The sequence below is a fragment of the Macadamia integrifolia genome, chromosome 13, assembly GCF_013358625.1.
Source record: "Macadamia integrifolia cultivar HAES 741 chromosome 13, SCU_Mint_v3, whole genome shotgun sequence".
In the NCBI taxonomy this organism is placed as follows: domain Eukaryota; kingdom Viridiplantae; phylum Streptophyta; class Magnoliopsida; order Proteales; family Proteaceae; genus Macadamia; species Macadamia integrifolia.
Window position 1 is genome coordinate 24255020 of NC_056569.1, and position 11798 is coordinate 24266817.

Below are 11798 nucleotides of genomic sequence, written 5' to 3' on the forward strand. Positions count from 1 at the left end.
AAGAACTAGTTTCATTAAAAAAAAAAAAAAAAAAAAAAAAAAAACAAAAACAAAAAAAAAAAAACAAAAAAACAAAAAAACAAAAAAAAAAAAAAAAAAAAAAAAAAAAAAAAAACAAAACAAAACAAAACAAAAAAAAAACACCTATAGTGATACTTGCGGTGTTGACCCAAGTTTGCTAGTGTACGTTGATTGAAGCTGTACTACTACTACATATATAAGTTACTAACTAAAAATGGAAAATAAATGATTAAAACAAACAAAACATAATGTAGAGGATGCAAAACAAATAATAAAAATCAAAATCATTCTACTATTTACAAGTACATTGTACAAAAAAATGGGGTTTACCTTTTTGCTCCAAGAACCCTTCCTTAGGTAGATGTACTTTAGTTGTGTAAGATTGAAGTGTAGAATGAAAGATTGATAGAGAAATTTCAATTTCTTGGCTGATTTCCTATGTTTTCCACCTCTTACAGTTGAAATAAGGGGGGGGGGGGAGAGAAGTTGATTTTTGCAAAATGAGCTTTGTTTCCCAGGAAACAAGCCATTTTTATAAGGGGTTGGTTAGACCAAAATGGTCGAAATGTGTTGAAATGGGTCAAAAATTGGGGATTTCTAAAAATACCCTGGTATATCGTTTTAGGCACTTGCGATACGGTCCAAATGGTCAAAATTGTGAACCTAGCCACAAACAACTTGAGTAAGAGTGACAACATCTCACTATAAAAAGAATCAATGGAAATCTTGCTTACGCGATTGATGAAAAAATTAAGAGGGAAAAGAAAGGTCCCCAAATGGTCTTTATTGACTATGAGAAATTACTCGAAGAAAGCATATGACAGGATACCTAGAAGAGATCATTTGCCAGATCTTGGAGAATAAATAATGTTTCAAGAACATGTAATGATGCAATATGGAGTTGATTAAGCTAGGGAGTCAGCTAAATCCTTACCTCTTCACACTAGGTATGGGTTGACTAAACACATACAAGATGCCAATATTATCTAATTTTGATAGGAGAGATCAAAGAAGAAGTTTGACCAAAAAAAAATCAAATAAGTACTAAGATTTATGAAAAAAAGCTTTATATAAAAAGGTTTATAGATAAACAAAACTAAAATGCACATAAAGAGTACAATTTTAGTAAGAATGGCATAAGAATGATAGATTGACAAAACTTGGGGACTAAGTGGTGCAATCCTGTGGTCAAAATACCGTTGGGTTCGCTATGGGCACGCCCCAAAGCCAAATACACAAATACCCAAGTTACTAGGAAGAAGTGGCAAATGTAGTTTATCACAGCTTTTGAAAGGGAAGTGGCAAAATTGTAACAAACCGGAATTTGAAAGGGCTATTAGGAACTTAATAGGAAAGGATACAAGTGGCCAGTGAGGATTATATTTATTAAACTAGGGTTAGACTTGGAATAAAGTTAAAATAAAAGATAAAAGGGGAATAAGGGGTTAAGGGGAGGGTGATGCGGACCCGAGTTCCAAAGACTGAAATCGGATCACTTAGGGCCCACAAGAATGACTAAAAACTCAATGTAATGGTTGAGGGGTATTCTTGTAATTTCAAAAACAATTTAAGAGCTTAAAAGAGAGGAAAATAAATAGTAGGGTCAAACTGGAATAGAAAAATAGAAGAGGGGGGGCATTCTGGAATTACTAAAGTAAGGAGGATTTATTAGAACACAATTTCCTGAACAAAGGGGTTTTCTATAACTATAAATAACTGTCCTTACTTGTGATTTTAGGAAACCAGTCTTTCTTCCTCCCTAGGTCACGATAGAAATAAGAACCAGCGGCAATAGGAGAAGGCTTGCGATGGAGAACTTTGTCACCACAGCTCGAATCACTTCCAGATTTCAGTCGAACATTCTTCCCATTTGAAGGTATGAAGATCAATAGCAGTCTACCCCAAAAGGTGAAGCAACAACTGAGAACCTGTGACACAAACCTGCTACTGGTGGTGACCTGCAGAACCAGCGACGATTCCTTGTGGGTTCTCACATCAGAGAAGGATTTTGGAGGTGATACCCTAGGGTTTGAGTCGTCTACAAGGTACCACCCTTCAACCCAAATCTCAGAGTCAACCGGTAAGAGACAAGGGTTCAACAAGCTGCCCTTTGGTGCTTGGTGTTACCGTCCAGCAGAGAAGATGAACAATATCCAGCAGTTGAAAAACAAAGGAAATATAGAAGAAACTAATGGAGAGGAAGAAGAAGAACTAAAGAGGAAAATAGGAGAGGGAAAAGAAGAGATTAGAAGATTTCAGAGAGGGAGAAAAAAGGGGTCGGCAGCCATGGTTTCAAAACCAAAAATATTTTCAACCAAATTTCTATTCATCAAGTCTAAAAAACTGAGTTCCTCCATCCATTACATGACTAATATAAAGGAAAAATCAAACAATTAATGGAAACTACTTGAAAACGGAAACTAACCTACATAGCAACTAAAATAAAAATCAAATCTAAATTAAAATACCATCAAACTAATTTCTAAACCAAAAAGGAAAGTAAATAGAAAAATTCCCAAATCAAAGATATCTCTTCAATCGCCCAACTGCATCAGCTCTCCTGGTCTTAAAAGAACTCGACTCAATCAAGTTAGGTCGTGCTCCCAAGATACCCTTGTAAGTTGTTCGCCGATGAGGTGGCACATACCTCGAAGTAGAAGACGGGATCATAACACCAAGAGGATGGAGAGTAGGCTGATGGGTCACTGGAGTAGGAGTCAGTCAACGACGTGGCATGTCTGATAATGCGTGTGGCCTCATTAAATATATACGACCTCCTTGCTTCACCTTGATGGTGTTCCGTGTGCCATCATAGAGAATACCAACATATCGTTGCCAAGGTCGCCATAGAAGAATGTCGCAGTGCGCCAATGGGATGACCAAACAGGTGACATGGTACTATAATGGCCCAAATTGTAAGTGTACTCGAACAACTGTAGTGGCCTCTTCTCGAGCTATGGGTCCAAAACCTCACAAGTGAATCTTCTTAAAAAGTTGCTTCTGTGAAAGATTATGTGCTCGAACAAATTCAGCAGGTATAAAATTTACTTCTGCCCCAGTATCAACAACTATATGAACATCAGTAGGTTCAGAACCGGGCAAAAGAGTACCCTTCTGTCTAAAGAGAGGAGCTTTATCAACTAGTCTATTTGAAATGGATGAAAGGCTAGTTGAATGAGCTTCTACATCCTCATCTTCATCATCGACAATATCATCGTCCTCAAGGGGATAAGGATATAAATGAGATTCATCTTCATTCTTCTCTGTCAGTTGTTTCTCTACTATGTTCACAGAACGAGTCCTGTTGGGACACTTGTTGGAATAGTGACCCTTCTCGCCACAACTATGACATATAATATTCTTCACCCCAACACTATCCTTGTTGAACTCTGACCTTTTCTCTTCAACTCTAAGAGCTTCAGGCTTCTTTTCCTCCATACGTGGTGGAGGTCTATAAACTGAAGAAGTCTTGAGCATACCCTCCGATAAATGGACTTCTCTTCAGTTGTCTTGGCATGAGCCGCTACCACATCAATAGACCTGAAATCAGTGCTAGCCAACTCAAGTCGAATCTCAATACTTAGCCCACTGATATATCGCATCACCCGTTGCTGGTATGTTTCCTGAAGTCAACACCTTGAAGACAGTTTGTGGAATTCGAGGGTGTAGGAATCCACATCTTTGTTCTCTTGTTGCAAGTTAAGTAATTTATAAAACATTACCTTTTTATAATTAAGAGGAACAAATTTTTCAGTCAAGATCTACTTCATGACCTCCCAATTGGTAACGGGTCCAAGTCTTCTGAAAAACTTTGCATGCAATACATCATCCCATCATGAACATGCATACCACATAAACTTGATGAGGATGAGTGATGCAGATGCACGATGAATTTAGGATATCTTTTATTTACTTTCCATTTTTAAAGCTAGAATTAGTTGGTAGTAATTTTATTTAGATTGAATTTTTATTTTAGTTGCCAATTAGTTTAGTTTCCATTTTAGTGAACTCCCAATTTTATTGCTTTGGTTTTCTTTTATAAACTGTGTAATACACTAGTAACAGACAGATTTTTGGAATGAATTTGAGAAATTAAGTTTTGGTTGAACAATGGCTGCCGACCCTCTTTTCCTCCTCTTCTGATTTTCTCCCCTCTTCTGATTTTTCCTTATCTTCTTCTTCTTCTTCTTCCCTCTTTATTTTCTGTTTAGTTTTTGAAAGAGAGTGACTTAAGAGTAAGTCGGAGTGTGATTGACGATCCAAGACCAGCCACGTAGTTCAGGTTGAAATACAGGTACAAGCCCAAGATCGGTCTCCATTATCAGGGTTTGAGCTACAGTCGACCTTGGCTGGAACTCTCCAACTGATCAGCCAAAACTCAAGCCCTTTGGAAGGTTTCTTAAGGACCACTAGGGGGCCCTTCGACCAGAATTACAGAGCCATCCAAGGCTTGTTGAAGCAATGGCAGGGAATTTCCTTCTTGCCTGTGAAACCCTTCTCTGCCTAGATCTGATTCAGGTCCTTCGATCTCTCTCACTATTGGATTGATTGGACTGAAGCTTTAACCGAGGAATTTCCACCTATAGGCGACCCCCCTCCAGAAATTCCAGACCAAACCGAGAAGCATTCAAGGAGTTCTCTCCTCTTTTGGTTTTCCCTGGTTCTTCCGCCTTTGCTGGTTAGCATCGTGAGGAAGAAGAAGACTATGTTTATACACATTAATTCTGGTTATTACAAATAAGACCCTCCAACTTCTGAACTCTTAATTAAAGACACCCCTCTTTATTAGTTTGCAAAATAACCCCTCACTCTTGGTTTTATTTCAGTTTAACCCCACTATCATCTTTATTTTCAGAATTGATCCTTCTCTTTGGATTTAATTCCTGTTAAGTCCCTATTCACTTATTTCGCTCTAAAAGGGGTTTAAATTGTACCAGAAATTACAATATTGCCCATGGTCTTGTCTAAAGTGAACTATTTGGTTATTTAGTGGGCCCTAAGCGATCCGATTTCAATCCTTGGAACTCGGATCCGCATCAATGAGTTCACACTTCTTCACGTCTAGAAGAGACTTATATGCAAAAATCCTCTAAACTTTGGTAAGCCAGTCAAGAAATTCCTCAGGTCCTTTTTCACCACTGAACTCTGGAACCTCAACTTTGATGTCATAATCTCTATCAGAAAATTGCCGGGTAACATCTTGGGGAACAACTGGATCACGTTGCACTTGGTGAGGTGTATTTTCTATCCGTAGGGCATTAAACTGAGGAGGTGGTGTAGATGGTCCTTCATCAACTCGTGTTTCAGATTATTGCATAAAGGCAAGAATCTTAGTGAGGGCACCTTGAATCTCGTCCATGAACTTGTCATATTTGGCCTCATTCTTCTCAATCCTAGCATTAGCTTTCTGTTGGTTTTCAAGTACCTCACGATACAATTTGTTTAACTCAGCATTGGTAACGTTACCTGTCATGGTTAGAGAAGTGCAGGAAATTTGCTCTGATACCGCTTGATGCGGATCCGAGTTCCAAAGACTGAAATCGGATCACTTAGGGCCCACAAGAATGACTAAAAACTCAATGTAATGGTTGAGGGATATTCTTGTAATTTCAAAAACAATTTAGGAAAAATTACATGATTACCCACTTTTGGGTTTCTCTTTATAAAATTACCCACCAAAAGTTTCAGATAACAAAAATACCCAAAATTAGGTTTTCCTTTACAAAATTACCCACTTAAAGTTTAAGTTAACAAAAATACCAAAATTGAGTTTGAGTTTACAAAACTACCCACTCAGAGTTTCATTAATAAAAAAAATACATGATTATATGTGGAAGATGAAGACTCATTATTTTGGGTAGTTTTGTAAACCCAAACTTGATTTTAGGTATTTTTGTTAACTGAAATTTTGGGTGGGTAGTTTTGTAAACACAAACCTAATTTTGGGTATTTTTGTTAACCAAAACTTTTGGTGGGTAATTTTGTAAAGGAAAACCCAAAAGTGGGAAATCATGTAATTTTCCCAACAATTTAAGAGCTTAAAAGAGAGGAAAATAAATAGTAGGGTCAAACTGGAATAGAAAAATAAAAGAGGGGGCATTCTGGAATTACTAAAGTAAGGAGGATTTATTAGAACACAATTTCCTGAACAAAGGGGTTTTCTATAATTATAAATAACTATCCTTACTTGCGATTTTAGGAAACCAGTCTTTCTTCCTCCCTAGGTCATGATAGAAATAAGAACCAGCGGCAATAGGAGAAGGCTTGAGATGGAGAACTTTGTCACCACAGCTCGAATCACTTCCAGATTTCAGTTGAACATTCTTCCCTTCTGAAGGTATGAAGATCAATAGCAGTCTATCCCAAAAGGTGAAGCAACAACTGAGAACCTGTGACACAAACCTGCTACTGGCGGTGACCTGCAGAACCAGTGATGATTCCTTGTGGGTTCTCACAGCAGAGAAGGACTTCAAAGGTGATACCCTAGGGTTTGAGTCGTCTACAAGGTACCACCCTTTGACCCAAATCTCAGAGTCAACCAGTAAGAGACAAGGGTTCAACAAGCTGCCCTTTGGTGCTTGGTGTTACCGTCCAGCAGAGAAGATGAACAGTATCCAGCAGTTGAAAAAAAAGGAAATAAAGAAGAAACTAATGCAGATGAAGAAGAAGAACTAAAGAGGAAAATAGGAGAGGTAAAAGAAGAGATTAGAAGATTTCAAAGAGGGAGAAAAAAGGGGTCGGCAGCCATGGTTTCAAAACAAAAAACTATTTCAACCAAATTTCTATTCATCAAGTCTAAAAAACTGAGTTCCTCCATCCATTACATGACTAATATAAAAGAAAAATCAAACAATTAATGGAAACTACTTGAAAACGGAAACTAACCTACATAGCAACTAAAATAAAAATCAAATCTAAATTAAAATACCATCAAACTAATTTCTAAACCAAAAAGGAAAGTAAATAGGAAAATTCCCAAATCAAAGAGATCCCTTCCATCGCCCAACTGCATCAGAGGGTACTTTTGGAAACTAAGAATGAAAGGTTTTAAAACAACAAGAAGAAGTCTTCTTCAAGATGGAAACACCAAGGTGGCAGGCCAAGTCTGTGAGGAAGACTGTAACTTCCTGAAATTAAAACAAATAAGAGCAGGGCTTCTCCAATAGTATATCCCAAGCTTAGAAAGTGATTCCAAATAAAATTGAATTCCAAAACAACCATGGACAATCGATGGGTGAATTACAGAAAGTTTAGAAAACAGAGCAATTATTCTTTCTGGATAGAAACAACTGATTAAATAGAGAACTAAAGCTAGGATCTAATGGGGCAATGCCAACAGAAACCTATCCACCAATACGGAAACAAAAAGCAATTAATCTGTTAGATATGAAAGGCATAGTTGCCATGGCACCAAGGCGTTAGAGGGTTGTCTAAGCGCTTAGGCGAGAAGGCGCCCGCCTTAAGGCTAACAAGGCAACTAATTGTTATTTTCCCCCCCTCTTTTCTAACATTATTTAGTAAGTTACATATACCTTATATCATTAACAGGAAAAAAAAAAACATTAAGCCACATCAAGTCATTAAAAATCATCATTTCAGCCACATCAAATTATAAAAATCAACATTTAGAGAAATGCTCTTGTTCTATAATAAGTTTGACTAGTCAAATGATTTTATTTTTGTATGAGACTTTTTGTATTAGGTATAACATAAAACCAGCTTTCCAACAAGTCTAAGATTATATAAATTTGAGTTGTAATGACAAAATTATGTTCCGATCAAACTTATTTTAAAGTGCACGAATGCTGTTAAAATCACTTTTTATTGTTTCAATTTGTGACCAATGCAAGTGGAAGCCGAGTCAGACGATACCCCATCAGATGGTTGTATAAGGAAAATGGTAGGTAATAGAAATGAATGAAAAATTCAACAAAATTCTTGATTGGATCTGGGATCCCATTTTGGATTCGGTATGGATAAAAGATCTTTCTAATGAAAATAATTTTATGGATATCAAAACAAAATATTTTTTACCAGACTTTGGTTTTTTGGAATGTTTTAACATGATAAGATTTATAAAATTTCATAATTGAAAGAAACCCAACATTTAAAAGTTGAAAATCGCCCCTATAACAAAATTCAGTTTTTGTTCTTGGACTGGGGAGATGACTTTTAATCCTTTTGGAATTTGATTTTTAAACTATTTTTATTGGATTCAAATAAGGGCATTTGCTTATTTACGAATAAATGATATTTTGCATAAATATCATGACAAAACACAAGGCAACATGTAATGCAATAAGGCAACTGTCGCCTAGGCCCCAGGCAAACCGCGACGAAGCCAAGGCGACGCCTTGACAACTATGATGACAAGATTAAGGATGCTGTAATCTAACCCAAAACAGGGGATCCGCCCAGCTCTGAAGAAGAAATGTAAAGGAGACGAAACAAAGGAAGAATAGAACAAGAACGAAGAGTAGTAGAGTAGTTCACACCTGATCGGAAAAAGCCATGGTTTGAAGAGAACCAGAATAGAGAGAGCTCAAATCTGAAATCAGCCAAGAGAGAGGGAGGGAGATGACTAGTTGGGTAGCCTCAAGCTTCATCCAATAGCAACAGCTAAGCAAGAAATAGACCTTGCATTCCATTTTCAAATCTGTCTTTCCAATCGTTGGGTACAAATATATATAAATATATATATATATAAAGACTCCTATACAAACTCTAAAACTAAAATGGAACTCTACTTCCTACGTAACCTATTTGAAGTAAAAGAAAAATGAAATGATACACATAAACCCAAATACATAAATAAACTACTACCAGCGCTTATAAGACCAAAAACCCGGGTTGGGCCAATTCCGTCAGAACTCTGGTTTCCAAACCCGGTCATGTTGGTCTAACCACTATAGTGCCACTGCAGCACTAAGTGATACCTCAAGGTGACCATTTCCAGTGTCTTGGTTCAATCATAAGGATAAAGGAACTCAAAAGGACATTGTCCACAGAATCATATCCGGAAAGAGAAGTGGAGAGGACCTTCTAGATTGTCGAATGATAAATGACCATTAAAACAAAATGAAAAATCAAACCACGGCCATAAGACCAACAATACCATATGGATCTAAACGCTGAAGGCTAAAGAAACACCACCTCTATAAATTAAATGTAATTGAAATAAGGATGTTGAGCTGGATGAAGAACAAGATTAGGAGGGATAAAAAGATTTTAAGTATGGTTGAGGAAACCAAAGAGCGTATCAATAGGTGAAAAGATAAGAATATCATTTGAGATGGTTTAGACATTCAATATAGTGGAATAGCACAAAAGATTCGTCTAACCAGAATCCCAAGCAGTTAATAACCAACAAGAAAGCAAGGATCTTCAAAGCAAGGTCATTCTCACTGAGGGGATTCGTCTAACCAGAATCCCAAGCAGTTTATAACCAACAAGAAAGCAAGGATCTTCGAAGCAAGGGCATTCTCACTGAGGGGTTTGTTTTCAACCTCCAATATCCAAGTCTCCTTTATGATTAACAGAATTGTCTAAAAAGGATGAGGTTGCATAAGTTGAAGTTCCACTCTGAATGTCCTCCTTTTGACCACTTGATGGAGGAATGGAAGTCTTAAGCACCATCAGTATCTAGGGGAACCCAAAGATGAGCAGCTAAGGAATGCCTTTACATAGAGGAATACCTGGAATGTGGAACAGGATGTATGGCAATGAGTATCAGTAGTCGGGTAACATCTAAACTTCCTGCAGATGAATTTCGACCCAATTGTTAATCAAATTACCTTGCTTTTGCAGTCTAGACAGTAAACCAAATTTTAAAAAATTACAGACTGAAACACAAAACTCTTAGTTCAGAAGAAGTTCTTCTGGACTGCAGGATAATGCTGTCAACCACACCCTATCATCTAATACCAATCCAGTTTTTCTAGTCTAAGCATGAAGTGATGCAAATATAAAGTATCCATGGAGGTTTTTTTATCCTTATTTTCTCAAATAAGATTGTTTTCTAAATACCATGCTGCCAACTATAGGCTAAACCATAAGCACGAGGGATGCATCACAGAAACCATATATGAGAAGCAATTTCCAACAAACAATATATAATAGCAAGCAGTAAGTACAGTAGAATTTTCAAAAACTAATTCAACTTGATATAAATTTTAGTTCAAAGATTACCCATTTTCCGGAAGTAAAAGAAATTTGTAATCAGGCGCCAGAACTCATACTGCTTAACGACGAGTTTTGGGTTCAAATACAAATTATATGGGGAAATTATCTGCAACGAACAAGAAAACTATCATTTTATCACAACAATAAGAAGTAAACAAGATTGTAACTTACAAAACACATTTTTGATAACAAAATGTAAGAAATAACCAAAACCCTAGAGTTCATCAAAGATTGAAAGAAATAGAAAGGCAATAGTAGTAGATCGAAGACATAATTAGAAAAAAAAAAGAAAATGAATAATGAATGAATTGATCAAATGTGCAAATCCAAACCTCTAGTGAGCATCCAATGGTTGTGACGATAGCAGCTGTGAGATACGAACGAGTTATGATGGGCATTTGCTTATACCATTCCTCGACAGCTTGAGCCATCCCAAGATTTCAGAGATTCAAAAATGTAAATTCGAAGACCTTACACCCAACCACAACTCTCACAAAAAGCCTAAACAACAATGGAGAGACGAAAGACGCACAGCGAGCGAGTCACAGAAATCAGATGTCGGGAAGAGAGAGAGAGAGAGAGAGGAGCCACGCGGGACGAGCGAGGGGACCCAAAACCAACAGCTAGAGCTTCCGATTGAAGAATCATCTGACGTGTAATATAGTCAATAATATTCTTTGATTTGATGATTTTAAATTTGTACCCATTATTTTAAATTACTAAAGTAACCTTATCATATGCCGAATTTCCGATGAGGAAGAAAAGCAAATCAGAATGTACCTATCTAGTTACGATATGGGGAAAATGGTCATTTCGTAGTAAACTTTCAGGCCAGAGAATCCAGACTGCGGATGACTGCGGCTAGGGGTGTCAACGGTCCGGGTCGGTGCGGTTTCGGTCCGGTTCCACCGGTTTCGGTGTGAGTTTGGAAGTGACCGAAACCGACCCAATAAGGATTTATCGGTTTCGGTGCGGTTTGGGTTCGGGTTGGTACCGGTTTGGATTTATTAGGTTCATTTCGGTTTGGATCGGTTTTTTAAACCGGTATGGAGCCATTAGGAAACAACCAAATGATGAATTGTTGAACTTCGATTTCTTAAATCGATTTGTAACCGGGTTGGTTTTGATTTTTGGTCTAGTTTGAATTCGATTTTCCATACAAATGTATACAAAACTATTCAAATTTTAATTTTTTTAATGAATTTTGGAGTGTTTCGGTTTCTTACCGGTTTGGTTTCGGTTTCGGTCCGGGTTTTGAGCCGGTTTGGTTTCGGGTTCATCCGGTTTTCGGTGCGGTTCGGTTTGGTTTTGGGGTTACAATACTTGAAACCGAACCGAACCGAACCAATAAGGCTTCGGTTCGGTTCGGTCCGGGTTGTTATCGGTTCGGTCCGGCCGGTTTTACCGGTTCGGTTTAGGAATTGACACCCCTAACTGCGGCTAACACTTCTGCTGTTTCGGTCGCTTCATTTGATTCTCACTTTATGTAGAGCTGCTGCTGCTGCAGCATGCCTGCATGTCGACATCGAAGGGTCATTTTAATATCCTTGGGGACACCAATTTACGTAAATACCCTATATTTGAAAGGAATTGGA

The 11798-nt window shown here is 37.5% G+C and overlaps 1 protein-coding gene across 1 annotated transcript in view; it reads right to left on the reverse strand.

Moving 5' to 3' along the window:
- LOC122059991 (derlin-2.2) overlaps nucleotides 1-10812 on the reverse strand; it is a 17484-nt gene extending 6672 nt beyond the window's left edge. The window contains exons 1-2 of the mRNA XM_042623109.1: nucleotides 10536-10812; nucleotides 10210-10309 (exon numbers count right to left, since the gene is read on the reverse strand). Of these exons, the coding sequence (XP_042479043.1) occupies nucleotides 10210-10309; nucleotides 10536-10634 (199 nt within the window). The 5' untranslated portion in view covers nucleotides 10635-10812. The remainder of the gene's footprint in view (nucleotides 1-10209; nucleotides 10310-10535) is intronic.
- Between the last annotated feature and the right edge of the window lie 986 nt (nucleotides 10813-11798).